Genomic DNA, 19,551 nt, shown 5'->3' on the forward strand with positions numbered 1-19,551 from the left:
TTCTCACACTTTTTGTGACAATCCGTTGCCTTCCTGGGATGTGTACACCCTGTCAAAGTGAAACAAGGGCCTATAGTAGATAACCTGCAATTCAGCCCAGTGTCCTGGGTACTGGGATTAAAGATATGTACAACCATGCCCCGCTGAACAGGACTTCCTGGGTTCATGAATACTTACTAGCTGGTCTTATTGAAAGTATGATTTTGTGCAGTCATATTTCACTAGCCACATTCCACTGTAGTGCTACAATGAAGCTTTCTAATTAACTTTAAAAATCCAATGATGGGCAGAAGTGTTCACTTCCATGTGAATGTGAATATGTGGGGAATCAGTTTTGAATATTACTTAGGGACACCTCATTCTGGTTGGACTATAAAAGTCTTTTTATTCAGTGTACAAATTAAGTTTTGAAATTTGGATGGTAACTCTAACCTCATCACCTTTATATTTAATCTTATGTTTATTATATATTATACTTGTGTATATATAAATATAATACATTTATATAATCAAGTAGATCTTTTAAGATGAGAATTTATATTTATATATTTATTGTATATCATATCCACTTAAACATACACAGTTACATAAATATAATATATGCATAAGGTTATATGACTATACGCACTTAGTGCATTGCCTATGGGAGGATGTCACTGTCTGATGAGAGAGGCTTGCCTATTGCCATCATCTCATCATCTTATATCATTTTCAGTTGATTCTTTTTCTTGTTTTGTTTTTTTTTTTTTTTTGTTTCTCGGGATTTTTTTTTGGAGACAGCGTTTATTCTGTGTAGCCCCAGTACTCTCTTAATAGACCGGGCTTTGAACTCACAGAAATCCACCTGCCTCTGCCTCCTGAGTGCTGGGATTAAAGGTGTGTGCCACCACTGCCGGGCTTCAGTTGGATCTTTTTAAATGAGAAACTTGCCACACTGTTTATATTTATGGAGGCTTTGGGTTTATCTAGAATTAAAATTTGTCATGGAGATAACTTTTTTTATTTATTTTATGTGTATAAGTGTTTTGTCTGCATGTGTATTGTATATGAACCATGTGCATATCTGGTACCCACAGAGGCCAGAAAAGGGTGTTGGAGCCCTTGGGAATGTAGCTAAAATTACCCCTGTACCCTGGAATTCCCTAGATGCTGGCTCATAGAGACTTCCTAATTCCTCTTTTGGGTGCTAAGTAGTAGGTTCTTTCACAGGGTAGGTTCTGACTGTGTGTTTCCTCCCCAGAAGGGAACTGGCGGGGCAGTGCTGCTGTCCAACACCTCTTCCTTAAGCCTGCTGTCTTCATCCTATAAGTCCAACAACCCCAAGCTTCCAGGGGCTATGAACTCAAACTCACTGGGAATCATAACCCAATTTCCACTTCATGTACTCTCCTTCAATGCAGACTCCTCTGCCAAAGCAGGAGTCTCTAAGGATGCCATTGTCACAGGTCCAGCCCCTGGGACCTTCCACCATGGCCTCAGCCACAGTAAGTTCTTGTCTCCTGCCTCTGTTCCTATGTTGTGTGCCATGTTGGGTCCTGTATGTGTTTGGTGTAACCATGGGAACATCCCCCACCTCTGGAAGCTGCATAGTACCCGGGATAGCTGTTTTGCTCCAGACTGGTCTGCAGGTTACCTGGGGCTCTAGATCTCCCAAGCTGCTTTTCTGTTCTGTCTTCAATGTGTGTGTTTTGTTCTCTCCCCTCCTGTTTCTCTCAGGTCTTCTGGCTGGTTTGCACTCCAGCCCACCCCACACAGCGCCTCTCCCACATGCTGCTGTGTCTACCCATGTCCCACAGAGTCTGCCAGGTAAATGCCAGATGGGCAGCGTGCTATGCACTCTGTGCGCCACACTCCTCCACCCGTATAGGTGCTTTGCTGCTGGCGCTATTAGCCATCTCTGCCTTATCATCTCTGTTTTGTATTTTGCTTTGTATTTTGAGGCTATGGCTTTTTGGGTTCCAGAATAATATAAGCCTATACTAACAGAGACTTTTCCTGGTTTCTTATTGGACTGGTCATTGGGTCAGACTTAGCCTGTGTGATGCTGTATGATGGAGCATGAGCATGAAACAGGTGTTCCAACCCTACTGCATTTAAAGAGAAGAAAGGTAATGGGGTTTAGCACTTTAGGGCCTTTATGGTGCAATGCTACCTAACCTGCCAGGCGTTGTCAGATGGCAGAGACTCTTTGAAAGAGTGTAAATATCCATAGCACAGTGAGAGGCCATAATACATGATTGTGAAGGAAAGACCTCGATCTTGAAGCTGGCACAGATCTGAACCAGAAGCAGCTTTCAGGCCTCCCTGGTGTGAGCTCCCTTGAAACAGACTGGGAAGCACACCTGGAATGAGGCCAGGGTCTCCTGACAGAATGGTGCTTTTGGAAGTAGGCAGTTCTAAGAGCCCTGCGTACATTGTGAGCTCGAGAGCCTGAGATTGGGGAATAGTTATAGATACTTCATGAAATTTGGCATAAGGACCCTATGAGAGCCAGGCGTAGTGGTGCACACCTTTAATCCCAACACTTGGGAGGCAGAGGCAGGTGGATTTCTGAGTTTGAGGACAGCCAGGGCTACACAGAGAAACCTTGTCTCGAAAAACAACAACCAACCAAACAAACAAACAAAAAAAAAAAAACCAAACAAACAAAAAATCAGAACTCTATGAGAACCTGATTTTGACCTAATATTTTTAGTACTGTAGATCTGTTTCAACCAGGTCCCTGGGCTATCAGGAGAGAAAGGCTGAACTTAGGGCAGGAGTCAGATGCAGACTCTAGGGATGTATCTGTGACCTGCTCATAGACAGTGTGGGTCCACAACTCACGGTCTGCTTTAGGATCTGTTTGTGGGCTCCTTGCATTCATGTCCTAAAGCTGGGAACTCTGGAGTGAGTGAATGTCAGAGGCCTTGTTAGGATGAGGTGAGTTTGCATTTCTCAGAGGGAAACCTTTGGACCTTTGAAGAGCAAAGCAAGTAGCAGTAGTCAATTCTTTGAAGAAGCAGTCACACCTGAGGACTTGCTCTGCATGGGTGGGTGGCTACCATTTGAGTGAAGTGCAATGTGGGTGTCTCCCAGCTATGGAGAGACTGTGTGCTGTGAAAAATGAGATGGTGCCACCTCTACTTGCTTTGAAAATGGCCTTTTTTGAGAGAAACAAAGTAATTGAAGAGAGACTGGAAACAGTCTCGGCATTTGTAGAATTTTCAGCAACAAAGGGCAGAGGGACACTGATAGAAAGGAAAAGAAAAAAAACATTTCTTGGACCATTTTTATGTTTCCCTCCCCTGGTCTTCCAAAGCTACCAGAAGAGTTACGGATGTCGTTCAGTGGTTGAGCACTTGCCTAGCATATATAAAGCCCTGTGTCCATTACCAGTACCTCAAGGAGAAGAAGAAAACTCATGGGGGCAATCAGAAGAGCATCCATGCAAAATGGGTTAGCAGACGGAACTGCATTTTGAGCTATGCTACAGTGTGGGGCTCTGTAGGGCTGTCAGGGAATACCCTGTATCTAGTAGTGAGCTGAGGAATACCCTGTATCTGCAGTGAGCTGAGGAATACCCTGTATCTGCAGTGAGCTGAGGAATACCCTGTATCTGCAGTGAGCTGAGGAATACCCTGTATCTGCAGTGAGCTGAGGAATACCCTGTATCTGCAGTGAGCTGAGAAATACCCTGTATCTGCAGTGAGCTGAGGCTTGGTTCCATTCTGCTTTCCCTTCCGTGTGGATTTGATGCTTACCTGTGTCTTTGTACCTCTGCTACCCAAGTACATTCTGATGGCAAGAGAATGAACATTGTCTGGATTCTGTGTGGTCGTTAGGCCTTGCAGTGACCCTTGTAATGTTGCAGAGTGCCTGTTCTGTAGACGGGCTCAATGGCCTCCTGCCTGAGAAGTGCTGGTGCTCATGCATGACACAGGATGCTGCAAGGAGCAATGCACACAGCTGCTGTGGGGGACATTGGCTGCTTCTGTTTCCTGTGAAGTTTGTTTATGCTGTCTTAAAGGAATTGGAGCACTGAAAGAATGATCTGATTTCGCTTATTCTTTTCCAGATGCTTCACAGCTTCATGGTAAAGGGCCTGTTGTACCGAGGAAATTGTGACCACTTTGGAGGATGGAACTGAATGACATAGGTCTAGGAGGAAGCCCAACGTGTATGTCTCTGATAACAGACATTTGCTGAGCTCTTCTTGCCCACTGCCTTTCTTCTGGAGCAGGCGTGAGTTTGAAACGGAGCACTTCTTAGCACTTCAGATGGGCCTCCAACCAAGGCAGCTTCTGCTGCTCACAAAGCGCTTACTGACCTGGTGCTCTAGGCCTCATGGCTTTGTCGCTGGACGACATCAAGGGGCAGCTCTGTGCTGGGAAGTGTACCTGGACTGTGTTGGGAAGTATAGTGTACATGTGTACCTGTGGCAGATCTGTTGGCCACTGGGTTCTAGATCTGCCTAACTCCTGGCATTTGGTGTGTCTCAGAGCTCCCTACTGGTCAGGGTCTCCTGGCCACAGTAGAATTCCTGGATGGTTGTGATTCCGTCCCATCCTCAGGCTATGTACTCAAGAGGACAAGACACAGGCCAGAGCCGCATGTGGGGGACCTTGCAAAATACTAAGAACACATAATGTGTACTCCTTGTAGGGGCCAGTTTCTCCTCAGAACATGACAATGAAGCTCTTATAGAGAAAAAGATCTTTATAGATTCAACAATCGTGGTAGGATTTTTAAAGACACCTATCTTGGGCTGTTTTCGTCATTACCATTGAATGCGTTGGATAGAATGGGACTGCTCTTCACACATCACATTATAGGAAGACTTAATTCCAGTGCCTTTTTGGTGGAGCAGACTTTGACAACTCACACCTATCCATTCAGCCCACTGAATGGATCTGAGATGAAGATCTTTTTTTAAAGCTAGTCTGTATTTAAGACAGTTTTATTTAATTGGGTTTTTTAATGACTGCACACCATAACCTGTGCCGTCTTGACTTGAAAGTCATCTGAGCCCCCAAACCCCCCAAATCCCAGGTTCCCAGCTCTGATTTGTTTTTGTAGAGTTGATGCAGGTGGACTACAGTGGAGCCCCTCAGCCCTCTGTGTCTGAGAGCCCAGGGGTTCTAAGCTACAGGTAGACATTCCACTTTGTCTTACTCTCTCTGGCAGAGCTGCAGGACAGGCCTCTCTGAAGCACCTGCTACAGAGAACAGGTCTGGGGTGCTGGTGTCCTCTGGACAGCGAGCTTCTGTGTAGACTTAGGAGGGATGTCCAGAGGGTCTGGAGAGTAGACAGAGGACAGAGATAGTTGACTACAGAGCTTCCGTCATCAGGCTGTCACACTTACCCAGTGGCTATTTCATATGGACTCGGAGGGCTGTTTCCTATCCTATAAGTCTGCCTCGCAGTGGGTTTGGCTAACTACCTAGCCAGACCACGTTTGGGGAGGTGATCAGCACTCTCAGTATGCACCCTAGGATGGGTCAAGTGTGCTTTTGGTTCCTGCCTCAAGGGTATGGAGCTCAGTAGCCCTCTATTCCTGTGGAGGTGGCCACCTTTCCACCTTACTGGGAGCAGGACCTTTGTCAGCTCTTTGGTCTGGCCTTTGCTCTGACTCCTTTTGTATGGAAGAACCAATTGTTTTCACATTGGCCATGTGGATTCCTTATCCTTTTATTACATATATTTTTTTGCAACTTGGATTTCCAGTTTGTTTACAGAATAGTCTTAGGTAGTAGCAAAAAGAGCCAAAGAAGAGATTTGTATAGCTGAGCTCTAAGCCAAGCTGAGGCCGCCAGCAAAGCTGAGCAGTGGGAACTCTCCAGGCTCCTCTGCCCGTCACACAGCGGGCCCTAGCACCCCACCCCTTTGGTGCTCCCTCCTCCCCATGTGCCACTGCTTGTGCAGCTAGAGCAGGATGCCCTCATCTTTAGGAATCTAGCGATGCCTCTTGCCTCAGGGAAACGTTTCTTTGATGGGGAGTTTATGAGATTTCTTTTCCTTGTTTATGCTTTATTTGTGGTAATGAACGAGTGAATGACTTTAACAGCCATGGCCAGAGAGACCTGTGGCCCGGCTTCAGCAGAGGGTGGAGATAGAGCAAGCTCAGTGGGATGCAAGGGTTTCTTTGGTGGGTGCAAGGTTCTGAGACTTAACCAGGCGTGGCCGTTTCTTAGGTGTGAGAGGGGCTTTTGTGCCGCAACTATGTTGGTGTTAGGGGGTGGTGTGGAAATTGTTAATCTTGTATAAAGCAACTCAATAAATTGTTTTGAGGTTTCCAAGATGTCTTTCCTCATTTTTTTCATTACTATTTTATTTGCAATATTTTATTATTCTTCAGTACATAGGAGCCCTGGTGTTCATGGAATGCCCGCCCATTGTGGCTGAGAGCCAAGGTTCAGGCTCATGTGTAAAGGAGTCACACTTGCTGTGAGTTAGAGTCAAGCCACCAGATTTTTATTTTCATGCCATAAGTTCCCTATCACTTCCCATTTTCTTACATAATACATGAAATACAGAGAAGCAGAAATTTGTTTGGTGAACAATCAACTTTTGTATATCTAAATGCCAATGCGATAATGAGGAAGACTTCTAAGGCACTGAAAGTAAGGCTAGCACACCATCCATTACTAAGGTCTTTTCAGAACTAGCAAACTGTTGTTGGTGCCTGTCTTTCTGGCACATCCTGGCTAGTTAGTCTAGCACCAAGAGCCAGGCATTGTGGATTCTGGACACATGTTCTAGTGTAGAGCCCTGTTCAATGAGAAGAGTCACTACTGAGTAGGCACTGTTGATAATTTGATCCCAGTCAGAAAAATGGAATGGCAAGAAGGAAGTTCAGCAGCCCCAGTGGATCAGTCTTGTTGAGTTGAAAGAGGCAGAAAGGTTATTAAGTCATCAGAGGTGGGAGCAGGTCACTCACTCAGACTGGATGAGGCTGAGCTGAGAGATGCTACCCAGCTTGTGTCTGCTGGTATTACAATAGCTGCACTGTAAGCAGCCTGATATAATGTGGATAAGACACTTAGCTCAGAAGTCTATATGAGGGCTAGGGAGCAGAAGACACCCAGGAAGTTGCTGAGAATGAGTTAACCATCTCCAAGAAAAGCCAGGCAGAAGGGCTGGGCCTACTTCTGCCCAGACACCAAGACTGCCAGCTCCTGAATGGACATATCCTTGTTGACATAGCGGTCATATTGAGCAGGGGTTAGCCTGCCACTCTGAAGAGCGTCCTCAATGGAGAACTTCTTGCCTGACTTCCTGTCATGAATTACTGATGACTCCCCATTAGGACCTTTCACTGATATCTCCTCCCAGTCGCACTCCTGGCTTCTGAGCTTCACAAACATTTTCCAGTCGATAAGCCCAGCCCGGTGAGCCTCCTCTGGGGACAGCTCACGACCTGTGTCAGGGTCAATGACCACTATGGAGCGCCTCAGGTGGTTCTCCCTCTGCTCTCTCTTGACGGCCACAGAGCCCAGGCGCCTCTGTAGTTCATCGATCTCCAGATCCTTGTCCTTGGACATCTTCTTGAGGTCATCCAGTTCCTTCTCTAGGGACCACAGCCTAGAGTTTAGGTGGGTCCCAGAGTCTATCGTGGTCATGTTCTTCAGATCTCGAGTTTCTGTTGCTGCCATCTCAATCTCTGATTGGAGTCTCCGGGCCTCTAGCTGCAGGTTTTGCCGCTCTAGCTGTAGCTTGTGGTTTTCTTCTCTCAGGAAATCCAGTTCCTTGGATGACTTGGAATTATAGAATTCTAGCTCAGATAACTTGGCTTCTAGCCGGGTCACCTCTGAATCCAGCTCCCTCTTGCTCTGGCTCTCCTCTTCCAGGCTCTTCCTGAGCCGCTGGATCTCTTGCTCAGTGTCACCTTTTTCTACCTGGACGCTCTCAGAGAAGACCACCTTTTCTTTGATCTCTGCCTTCTCCAGGGCAGCCAACTTTCTACGCAGGGGCTCAAGCTCACCCTCCAGTAGCTGCCTCCGGTGCCGCTCTTCCTCCAGCTGGGCTCGGAGCAGGGCATGCTCTCTGGTCTGCTGTGGGTCCTGCTGCAGCACCACCTTTTGTGTGTGGGTCACCTTCTCACCAGTCTTGGCCTCCTCCTGCTCCAATGCAGCCAGCCGCTGTTGCAGCCTCTGTACCTCCAGCTCGGCTGCCCTACGTGCCTGCCTCTCACGCTCCAGCTCCTCCAACTGCCTCTCCAGCTCTGCTCGGCGATGCTGTAACCGCCGTAGCTCCACATGCAGTTTATCAATCTGCCGCAGCTCAGCATCAATGCTGTTTGTGAAGGCAGTCACCTCAGCTCGCAAATCTGGCTCATCTTCATACTGTACTACCTCCTGGCGTACAACCCTTTCCTTCCCCTGTGCCAGCTCTTCCTCCTTGCGCTTGATCTTCTCTTCCTGGGATGCCCGCTCCCCTTCCAGGTCCACCTGTTTCTTCTGTTCTTCTGACAGCTGTATACGCAGAGACTCTACCTCCTTCTTGGTTTGGGGGTCTTCCTGGAACTGCAGGATCTCCTGGACCACCTCTCTAGTCTGCACCTGCGGCTTGGTGTCCTTAAGGGCCTGGATCTCCTGCTTCAGCTGGTAAATCTCCAGGTCACACCTTTCTATTAACCTGGTCTTGTCCATGATCTCCTCCCTGAGCCTCTGGAGTTCCTGCTCCGTCTCTGGGTCAGTTGTGTATTTAATGACCTCTTTGGTCACCTCTTTGACTTCTACCTGTGGCCCACGGTTCCGTAGGGCCTCCAGCTCACTCTGGTAGCTCTTCAGCTGCTCCTCAGCACCCCTGAATTTGCGCTCCTGTTCCACCAGCTCCAGGCGGAGGTTGGCCACTTCACTCTCTGCCTTGGGATCTGGCCGCACGATCTCTCGGACCTTCTCCTGTACCACCACCTTAGCATTTTCCTCTTCCAGGGCCCATATCTTTCTGAGAAGTTCTGTCTTCTCCCGCTGGCCAGAGCGTGCCTTGGCAGCCTCGTCCTCATACTGGCGGGTGAGGTCATTGACTTCTCTCTCCGCAGCTGCATCTTTCTCTACCTTGAGCACCTCTTTGACAGTGATCTTGCCTTCTGCCATGGCTCGTTCTTTCTCCAGTCTCCTGAGCTTAGCCTGTAGGAAACTCAGCTCCTCCTCCTGCTTCTCCCTGAGTGTGCCCTCCCGCTGGTGCTCCTCCTGCAGCCTCCGGTATTCTGCCTCCAGCTGGGGGTCATTCTGTAGCTTTACCACCTCTCTCTCAGTGACCTTTTCCTGCACCCTGCTCTTCTCAGCAGCCAGGGCTGCTACACGCTGCTGTAAGAGTAGCACTTCAGCCTCTCGGGCACCTTTCTGGCGCCGCAGTGCCTCCAGCTCCTCCCGAAGCTGCAAGACCTCATCCTCCTGGGCTCTGTCTGGCTCAATGCGCAAGACCTCCTTGACCACATACTCCTGTCCCCCATCCCTGGTCTCCTGCTCTAGAGCCTGCAGCCGGAGCTGCAGTGCTCCCAGCTCCTCCTGCAATAGCTGGTTCTTGTGCTGTTCCTCGGCCAGCGTCTGCTGCAGCTGCTGGAAGCTCTCCTCCAGGGCGGGGTCTGGCACCTTCTTCACCACCTCTTTCCTCACTAATGACTCCTGAGGCCCCTGATCCTTCAGGGTCTGGATTTCCTCCTGGGCACTCTTGACCTCATTTTCCAGCTGTTGCCTTCGCTCTATCTCCTCCTCCAGTTCCTTCTTAACCTTCCATGTTTCCTCCATGCCAGAGCTTAGCTTTCCCCCTTGTAGGGTCTCATGGGTCACTCCTGCTTCTGGTTGCTGTGGCAGAAAAGACAACGAATGCATGGTTAAGAAACAAACAGATGGCCGGGCGTTGGTGGCACACGCCTTTAATCCCAGCACTCAGGAGGCAGAGGCAGGCGGATTTCTGAGTTCGAGGCCAGCCTGGTCTACAGAGTGAGTTCCAGGACAGCCAGGGCTACACAGAGAAACCCTGTCTCAAAAAAAAAAAAAAAAAAAAAAAAAAAAACCCAACCACCCCCCCACACACACACACACAAAAAAAGAGACAAACAGATGAGGTGGAGCCCAGGCAACCCTTGTGAAGGTTGTGGTAGACTTGGGCGTGGGAGGACCCAGGCAAGCACAGGCAGCCGGGGAGGCAGCCATAAGCTGCTATCATTCTGCTGAGTGGTCCAAGATGGAAAGTTGGAAACCAATTACTAGCAAAGATGATTTAATATTTAATATCATGTCCAGAAATATTAAACAACTTCCAGAGTCAGACAGGTGATTTGAACTGTGAAACCTGTACCACAACATGGGGTGCACTAGTTGGTTTTGTTCTGGGTGGTCTGTACCCTGCCCTTTTGGCTATACCCTGAATGGGGCCTTGCTGTCAGGTACGAATCAAGCTCACTGCCACAGAGAGGAAACATCTTCAATTACTGGATTTCAGTTTCTAAGCCTGTCTTTAGAAAAATGTTATTTCCTACTTTACTTCATCAGACTGTGTTTGCAGCATATCTTGGGTCTAGACAATATAAACTCTTCATAAAGGCCCTTCAGTTACCTGAACCTGACTTAGAAATTCATTAATTTGAAGCAAATAAAATGGTGAGAGAGAGAGAGAGAGAGAGAGAGAGAGAGAGAGAGAGAGAGAGAGAGAGAGAGAGAAAGACAGGTCTGATCACCCAGACCAGGATGGGCTGATCTTTTGGGGTCTCCACTAATGCTCTAGGGTTACTTTTTAGAGCTTTTAAAAATTGAATAAGGCAAAATGTTTTGCAGGCACAGAGGAGTCTGCAGTGACGCCAGTTTCCCATCTCTGCCCTGTCCCTAGGGGAAGTATGTTGTCCTTGGATATAGTCTCCCCTCCCCCAGCCTGGAACCTGCTTGCTCAGGGGTGGAGTTTCCTGCTCATTTGTTCTGCCATGCCCACTGCTGGACCGTGCAGCTTTGCTGTTTGGAGCCACACACATGCTCATCCTGCTACTGGACCCCGAGTTATTTGGCGGGAATCGGGTCCCCTTCCCCCTTCCTTTATAACTGAGTGTTGGAACAAGTAAAATTGAGCTTTGATCAGAATGAAACTGTCTTGGCTCCATTTCTTCTTTCGCCCCGTCTAGTTCCTCTCTTTCAGCTCGAGTGGCCATCTCGGTTGAACTGTTCGTTGCGAGCTGCTGGCCGGCCGCAACACTTGGAGACATTTTTTTTTTAGGTATTTGTTTTGGTGAGCAGCAGGTGATTGCTTTTTCTATGCAAACAGCTGTTGTTTTGTAGTTTCTGACTGGAGGGCAGAGTACCATCTTGTTTTGCAGTTTCTGACTGGAGGGCAGAGTACCATCTTGACTCAGAAGGTGCCACAACATTGCTTAACAGCAGTGTGTCCACTGTGTGGACAGGTTAAACCAGAGCATATCTGAGGAGTGGCAGTTGCTTCTAGTTCCTTTATATATCAGATAACACTGTCATGAATTTCATCAAGTCCTAAAATAACTTTGGGGGCTAGGAGAATCCCCTGCAAGCTTATGGACTTGAGCTGTGACCAGCACTGGTGGGAAATGCAGGTTTCTGGTGCTCTAGGGGAGCTACACCTGTAATCACAGCATCAAGGATGTGGACGCTGGAAGCTTCCTGAGCCTTGCTGGCCAGCTAGTCTAGCCTAATTGGTAAACTCGGGGCCAATAGGAAACCTTGTCTTCCTCCGGATGACTCTTTGGTTGTCATTGTCCTGCACATGCAAGCATGTCTATGTTCCTGCACTTAAGCAAATCCACATACAGAAACACAGACATGCCACTGAAAATAACTTTGAAGCTCGGTGGTTGTGGTGTATGCCTTTAATCCCAGCAGAGTGAGTTCCAGGACTGCCCGGACTACACAGAGAACCCTGTCTTGAAAAAATGAAACAAAACCACACCTCCCCAAAAAACCCCATCCCACCCCCTCCCAAAAAACTCTGGGGGCTGGAGAGGTGGCTCATCAGTTAAGAGCACTTGTTGCTCTTAAAGGGGACCCAGGTTTAATGCCTAGCACCCAACATGGTGGCTCACAACCATCTGAAACTCCAGTTGTAGGGGATGCATTGTCTTCTGATCTTGGGCACCAGGCACACGTGTGGTGCACATACATACATGCAGGCAAAACACTCATTAACCAGCAGACAAAAGCCTTTGATAAGTGCTCAGCAAACATCTTTTGAATTGGTATGGAAGTTAGCCCATGCTAGTGAAGAAGGCTGGTTCAGCTTAGCATTAGCATTAATCCTTCTCAAAAGTGTCAGCAGAAGACACTTCGTCATTCACAGGCTATGTCTCTAAGGCAGAGGAGACTGCTTTCCATCTTGTAGGACAATTAGAAGTAGTATTTCTAACTAAGATGGATTACCTGTCTCAAGAGATTCAGTGCAAACTCCAAATTCTGTAGCCTCTGTCTGTTGATGGCATTAACCTCTGTGAACTTGGCAGCAAGAGCAACTTCCTACAGAGAAATTTTAGGACAACAGTTAGCAGACAAGCCAAAAGGCTAGGAGAAAAGCAGAACACTTGGACACAGTCTAGGAAGGGCTTGGCATGTAGAGAAAGGGCTACTTCTTGCCCAGTGCTACCTGTAGCTCCAGCCTTTGGTGGAAATATAAGATTGAGATGATGTAGGTTGATTCTTGGTCCGTGACCATTGAGCAAGTCTTTCTAAGTATTCTTTTCACAGCTGTTGCAGGCTATTGCCCTCTACTACAGACCTGCACAGGGGAGCAAGGCAGGAGCCTCCCATGTATCTGGCATGGGACCAGAACCCCTACAAGCCTGCCTCTTAGGCATATTGATATCTCACTGCTCCAAAACAAGTTCTTCTTCCTCTTGCAAGTACTTCATAGAGGACCGCATCTGGAGAGCCCCTGGCAGTCTTCACTTACAGCTCACCTCTTCCTTCACTTTGGCAGCAGGAGACTGCAGCCTGGCTCTCTTGTTCACATGGCTGTTCCGTCCATTCTCCAGGTCCAGCAAGGACCTTAGCTTCTCTGCTTCAAGTTCATAGTCCTGGGTAAAAGAAAGGAAGTACAGTAGTCAGCTAGGGGCAACAACAACAAAAAGTGACAGTGATTTATGCTCCCTCTAAGGACTCCAAGCTGCCAGAGCTGGTTTAGCAATCTTGCATAGCTTCCTTGCATCTGTACCTGAGCTGGCTAAGACAGTGATGCTAAGTTGCTACCTCACTGAGTGACATCCATACAAGAAAATGTGCCTGCAATTCCTAACTCCTGTAGAGACACAAACCAAGTTGACTCTTTGGGCCTTCCAAAAGGCCCAATGCTGTTTCCTTGGGGAACTCTGCATCCTAAGCCTTTCTCCCTTTCTCCACCAGAGACCTTGGCATTTTCCATCAAAGTGGATGCTGGGTCATTTACTCAGACATTCCTGCATAAGGCTTTGCTGGCTAGTTTTCCTGTTATAACCAGAGCTGTTACATAATTTTGTTTGGTGTACATTTTTTCATTTTGTTTTGTTTTCCTTTAGGGTAAACACCCCCCAAAGAGTTGACTGTTTCTAAGAATATAATTCCTGGATGATATCAGGTATCTGGTGCCATAATGTTTTGTCAAAGGGGTGGGGCCTACATAGGGCGACTGCCCATTTCCCCAGCAACCTACCTAGATTGCTCTGCAACATTTAATGCAAAAGCCCCTACTGTGTCCTCTGACAGGGTTCATGGCTCACCTTCACCGCTTGCTGGTACTGCTGGGAATCTGCACAGACCTTCTGCACCTCTCGTTCCCTGCTTGCTATCTCATCCAGCAAGTTCTGTAAAACAGGAGACCAAAGCTGAACCCCACACACAGGCTCCTCAGAAGGCTGAGTCCTTAGGACCTAAAGTCAACATGCTATAGCTGGAAGCATAGTGGGTGGCTTTCCGGTGTACATTTGTTCACCACAAAGGGCAGTGCCAAGGCCTGGGGCAAGGGCCGTGAAGATGGTTATTCGTGCCAGGAGACAGGTGTTTATTGTGAGCTCTGAAATGCCAGGCTCTGCTCTGGTAGAGCATGTAATCCTCCAGCAAGCGTGTGAGCCAAGCCTGAGAACTTGTTTGAGTTGAGAAAACAAGTCCAGGGAGGGACAGCAAGTTGACTATCAGGCACTGGCTTTCCCTGTGTTTCCCTCTGTCTGTCTGTCTGCCCGTCTCTGTGCACATACAAAGGCTAACAGTCTACATCATATATCTTTCTGCTACTGTTCTCCACTTAGTTTTTGAGACAGGATCTCTCACTGAACCCAGAAATTGATCAATTTGGCAATGCTTGCTAGCCAATGAATTTCATGGACCCTTTTGTCTTTCGTTCTTGCCCAATGCTGAATTATGGACTTGCATAGCCATGCTTGACTTCTTAGGGGGTTTCTAGTGATTACATTCAGGTCTTCATGTTTGCATAGCAAGCACTTTTCTGACAAAGTCGCTTCCTTAGCCTCAGCCACTGGATTTCTGAGGTCCTTGTGACATTGAGGAAGTGGGAACCCCAACTTTGATAATGGGATCTTTCCCACAGAATTCCCAGTGTTTCAGTCATGAGCTAAGCCATATGAATATCTGTTGAGTAAGGGCCTGTGAAGGGTGTTGTGGGAAAAGGGGTGAGCAAGATGTGGAGTGCTTGTGAGAGGATGCTGAAAGTGGTGGCCCCTTCCTTTGTCTTGCCCCATCGGCCTTGAGAACTTCTTCTTCTTCTTCTTCTTCTTCTTCTTCTTCTTCTTCTTCTTCTTCTTCTTCTTCTTCTTCTTCTTCTTCTTCTTCTTCTTCTTCTTCTAAAAATGAATCTGAGTACACCATAGCTGTCTTCAGACACACCAGAGAGGACATTGGATCTCATTACAGATGGTTGTGAGCCACCATGTCTGGAAGAGCAGTCAGTGCTCTTAACCACGGAGCCATCTCTCCAGCCAGGCCTTGCAGACTTCTGATGCTCCCAGACATACATTACAAAGTAGAAGCAGCCATCTTACCTTCTGGTTCTTGAGCTTGGTCTCCATCTGGCTGAGGCTGTCTGTCTCCTGGGGCTCATAACTGGGAGTCTTGGCCAAGAACTGGAGCACACGGTCGTAACCACTGCAGTATTCATCGTAGGCAGCCCTGGCACTCTGCAGGCTCTGGGCCCTGTGGGGACAAAGCCAGTCAGGTCTTTCTGTATAGCAGGCAAGAACCTCACTGACCCCTCAGTTTTGGGAGGTCCTCTTGGTGTGTGGTGTGTGTGTGTGTGTGTGTGTGTGTGTGTGGTGGGGAGGGTAAGTAGGTCAGATTGACTGGCCAGTAAGCTTCACAGAATCTACCTATTTCTGCCTCTCCTGCTCTAGAATTATAAATCTGTACCACCATGCCTACCTACCCTCTACATATGTGCTGGGGATCAGACTTGGGTCCTCATGCTTGTGTGACTGAAACTATCTTCCTAGCCACACTGAGTTTTGAAAGGCAGTAGAAAAGCCAAGTAACTGGACTGGACAAGTTCCCAAATGGTCAACAGAAAGAGAGTGGTTAAGCATGACAGGCAGAGGGGTGCACTGTACATCGCTTGAACAAAGAAAGGGCACATGGAGGGTGGGAAATCCTGTTTCCTCAGGAAGAAAATGTCAACATTGCTGGGGCAGGGCAGAAGCAGTACTTGCACAGTGTTAAATGCTTACAGGGGAAAGGGAAACTTCCTTTAAACAGTGCTCCAAGTTTCCACGGTAAGAAATGGAGAGAGATACACATTAAAGCCAGTGTAACCCACATAAAGGCCTTGAGGGAAAGGGGACACAGGGAGAAAGCTCTGGAACATGGAGCTGGTCTTTGAAATGATCAGAAGCCTGTCAACCGCAGACAGACTTACTAGAAATGTGCACTCTAGCATACAAGCAGAAGTGGTGTGGGGGAGACAACTCAGGCAGAGCCTCAGAAGAAAGACAAGAACAGCCTCCACATCCACCTGCCCATGGTGTGGGTGTGTGGGGAAATGGGTGGAGCTAGGCAGGTAGGGTGAGGCTGGGGAGGCACATTAGTGGTGAAAGCACTTGATGTGCAAGCCTGGTCACCTGGGCTCAGCTCTCCAGACCCTATGTAAAAGCCAGACATAGGCTTCTATAATTCCAGTGTTCCTATAGGGAGACTGGAAGAATTGGGGGAAGACCAGGAAGCCTCCAGCCAGCTACCCTGACTCAGCAATGGTAAACTGAGACCCTGTATAGAAGGTAGAAATTGAGAGCATTCAAAATGATCCTCTGATCTCCATACATTCCATAATATATACACTGTCACACATATATGGTCCATCTCTCTCTCTCTCTCTCTCTCTCTCTCTCTCTCTCTCTGTCTCTCTCTCTCACACACATACACACACACACACACACACACACACACACACACACACACACACACGCAGAGCTGATGGCTTACCTGGAGACAGATCATCTGGTCAATGTACACATAGTTTCTTACTGTATGTGTCATTTTAATTTTTATTTATTTATTTTTTTAAAAGGGCACTTGGGCTAAGGAGATGGCTCGGCAGTCAAGGGCTAAATACTGTGCATGCATGAGGACTGGAGTCTGGATCCTTAAAACCCATGTTAATTCTGCATGGGCCATGTGGCTGAACTGTAAGTTCAACCCTAAAAGGTAGACATGGGAGCCCCGGTGTAAGTAAGCTGACCAGAGCGTCTAGCTATGTGGGCACGGGCTCGACCGAGAAATCCTACCTCAGTGAATAAGGTAGAGGAATCAAAGATGATTCCTCACACCAACTTAGAGCCTCCACCTGAACAAGTATCCCCCCACAGGTACACACATGCATATGAACATGCACACTGTAACACGCACATGCACACGCGCGCGCGCGCGCGCACACACACACACACACACACACACACACACACACACACACAGAGAGAGAGAGAGAAGGTCCTTGGCCTGGTGTTTGAAGGCAGGCCGGCTAAGCCAGGCCCTGGCTCCCGCCCACCTGTCTGGCACCCTCACCTCCGTGCCACCTGCTGGCTGAGGTTGTTGAAACGCTGGTTGAGCTTGTGCACCTCGGCCTCCTGGCGCTCCAGGTCAGGGCAGTGCTCTTGGAAGCGGCTGGCCAGTGAGCTGGAACACTGCTTGGCCACCTGTAGGTTCTGTTCCACCTCACCCAGGAGGCACTTGTGGGCCTGCAGCTCAGAAGCCATGGCCTGCCAGACAGGCAAAGAGAAAGCAGTGTGGTGGCCGGGGCTCCTAAGAGCCTGGCAGTGTCCCTAGGGTACCGGGGCCTCCTGCTTTGAGGGGAGCTTCAGGCCTAAGAACAGAAAGGAGGTCTCGCCCTCGCCCTCCAGTTTTGCAAAGTTCCTTTTTTTTTTTGGTTTTTCAAGACAGGGTTTCTCTGTGAATCCCTGGCTGTCCTGGAACTCATTCTGTAGACCAGGCTGGCCTCGAACTCAGAAATCCTCCTGCCTCTGCCTCCCGAGTGCCGGGATTAAAGGCACTTTTCATTATAATAAACACAGCTCTGAAAAGTCTCCTTTGGCAAACTGCTAAAGGGGTGGCATGTGTGCCTGCCATCCTCCAGCCTCGAGCCTCTCCCTGAGCCTGCTTTGCTCATGAAAAGGAGACAGACAAAGATTGCTACAGGCCATGATCAGAGTGCCTCAGTGCTCAGACATCCACACCTGCGTCCTAGACCGCTGGTGACAGTGGCTGTGCACATACCCAGGAGCTGTAGGCCCAGGCTGCTAGATGTGCTCATCAGGAGCTTCAGAAACCCATGTTTTCCGTGCCCTCTGCTGCAAAAGAGTGACTTTAAGACCTTCCTGGCTGCACAGACCTTAGGAACAGCCAAGAAAAAGCCCACTGCCTTTGTTCCCAGAATAACCTGCTGGGAACTCCAAACCTTCAGGGCCCTCACATCCTCATCTGGGGATGGAAGCAGATGTCCTGAACCCAAAGAAAGGACCCCACGGCCCCCAGATCCTAAGTTTACCTCCAGCTCCTGCCTCTTGCTGTCCAACACATGACCACTTTCAGGCATTGTGTCATCCTGAATCAGTTTGTTCTCGTATGAGGCCAGCAGCTCCCTGCCCCGCTGCAGACTGTTCTCTAGGCGGTTGGCCACGTCCACCCTAAGGACACAGGGCAACATTGTATGTGTAGGGGTCAGGTGGCCCCTTGACCCCACCATGACCACCCTCCGACTGTCTACCTGCCACTTACTTCTCCTGGGCTGCCTCTAGCAACCATACCAGTCGCTCATATTTCTGGTTGGTGTCTTCTACCCGGGTCTTCAGCAAGGGTGCGGTGCCGCTGCCCGGGAGGGCCTGCACAAAGGCTTCACACTCGGCTGTGCACTGCGCCTTCTCTGGCTCAATCTGTAGCAGCTCACTGGTAATGTTCTACAGAGATCAAGATTGCCCAGATCAACCACAGCCCTACAGCTCTCTTCCCTCAAGGATGTGCCCTGGGACAGTGAGAATGGCTGAGAAGGTTCACCTCCCTGGGGTGTCCATCTGGGGCCCAATCACCAGTCTGGCAGTCTGTGGTGTGTGTGTGTGTGTGTGTGTGTGTGCACAAACATTGGGGGGTATATGTATGAGAAACCAGAGGTCACCCTCAGTATTTTATTTTGAGTGGAAGGGAGAGGTGGAGTTGGTGTGAGTATAAATGTGGAGGCCAGAGGCCGGGGTCAGTACTCTCTAGATCATGGTCTTGTCTTCTAAGACAGGTCTCTCACTGAGAATAGTGCTTACCAATTAGCAAGTAGGCTTCATCCAAAGTCAGATTTATAGACCAGTGCAACCATGCTGGTTTTTAGGTTTTTTAAGCCTGGATGCTAAGGGATCTGCACTCAGTCCTTATGGTTGTATGTGAGCACTTTATAAACTGAGCCTCTCGAGCCCTGCCTTGTCTGTTTGATTTGCAGACAGCATCTCTTAGTAGGAACTGGGGCTTGTCAATTAGGCTGGCCAGCTGGCAAGCCTCACCGATCTCCTCGTGATCCTGTCTCCTCAGCAGTGGAAGTAATTATGGGGGTGTCCCGCCATGCCCAGCTTTTGATGTGAGTGCTGGGGACTGAGCTAAGATCCTCCTTCTTGCCTCTGCACTATGTGAAGCAAGCACTCTACTGACCAAGCTCTCTTCTCGGTCCCAGGGTCTGTGTTTTTAATGAAGATCTGGTACAAGTGAACTGTTAAAGTCTGTAACTCAGACAACAGCAGGTTGCCCCTGGACACAGGATAATCTATATACCTTTCATGAAAGAGTTCATGAAATCTTGGGCAACCTGCCAGGTAGATACTGTGATATGCCCATCCCGTGACTCCACAGAACTTGGAGTCTTGTGATACTGTGGGCCTATGCCCCTGGACCTCTACCCTCACTCCTGTGCCAGGCACCAGAGACCACTGGATTTTTCTGACTCTTAATTTTCTCTAAAACAGGGATGGCAGGACCTACCACAGAGAGCTGTCAGGCAGAAGGATATGAGAGTAGGTAGTGGTCAATGGAGACATGGGCGTCTTGCCAGGTTCAGCAGCTCAAATGAGGACCAGCCTATTTTACTTTAGAATGGCCTGATCCAGGCAGTGGT

The 19,551-nt window shown here is 48.6% G+C and overlaps 2 protein-coding genes and 1 pseudogene across 7 annotated transcripts in view; 2 read left to right on the plus strand and 1 right to left on the minus strand.

The window, feature by feature from the left end:
- The window catches only part of Ubn1 (ubinuclein 1), a 37,642-nt gene extending 31,362 nt beyond the window's left edge, over positions 1 to 6,280 (plus strand). For 5 of the 6 annotated variants that reach the window (XM_021185597.3, XM_021185599.3, XM_021185600.3 and 2 more), the window contains 3 exons: positions 1,241 to 1,484; positions 1,717 to 1,806; positions 4,058 to 6,280. In XM_021185597.3, the coding sequence (XP_021041256.1) occupies positions 1,241 to 1,484; positions 1,717 to 1,806; positions 4,058 to 4,107 (384 nt within the window). In that variant the 3' untranslated portion in view covers positions 4,108 to 6,280. The remainder of the gene's footprint in view (positions 1 to 1,240; positions 1,485 to 1,716; positions 1,807 to 4,057) is intronic. The other variant, XM_021185601.3, reaches the window with a different exon arrangement.
- A 151-nt stretch (positions 6,281 to 6,431) lies between these two features.
- The window catches only part of Ppl (periplakin), a 48,705-nt gene continuing 35,585 nt past the window's right edge, over positions 6,432 to 19,551 (minus strand). Inside the window, exons 15-22 of the mRNA XM_021185602.3 lie at positions 18,180 to 18,358; positions 17,950 to 18,088; positions 16,971 to 17,164; positions 14,963 to 15,113; positions 13,688 to 13,771; positions 12,893 to 13,009; positions 12,360 to 12,452; positions 6,432 to 9,788 (exon numbers count right to left, since the gene is read on the minus strand). Of these exons, the coding sequence (XP_021041261.1) occupies positions 7,125 to 9,788; positions 12,360 to 12,452; positions 12,893 to 13,009; positions 13,688 to 13,771; positions 14,963 to 15,113; positions 16,971 to 17,164; positions 17,950 to 18,088; positions 18,180 to 18,358 (3,621 nt within the window). The 3' untranslated portion in view covers positions 6,432 to 7,124. The remainder of the gene's footprint in view (positions 9,789 to 12,359; positions 12,453 to 12,892; positions 13,010 to 13,687; positions 13,772 to 14,962; positions 15,114 to 16,970; positions 17,165 to 17,949; positions 18,089 to 18,179; positions 18,359 to 19,551) is intronic.
- Positions 10,171 to 10,969, plus strand: LOC115029554 (transmembrane protein 126A pseudogene; annotated as a pseudogene).

Source organism: Mus caroli, unplaced genomic scaffold (assembly GCF_978045245.1).
Source record: "Mus caroli unplaced genomic scaffold, Mus_caroli_1 scaffold_17, whole genome shotgun sequence".
Lineage (NCBI taxonomy): Eukaryota > Metazoa > Chordata > Mammalia > Rodentia > Muridae > Mus > Mus caroli.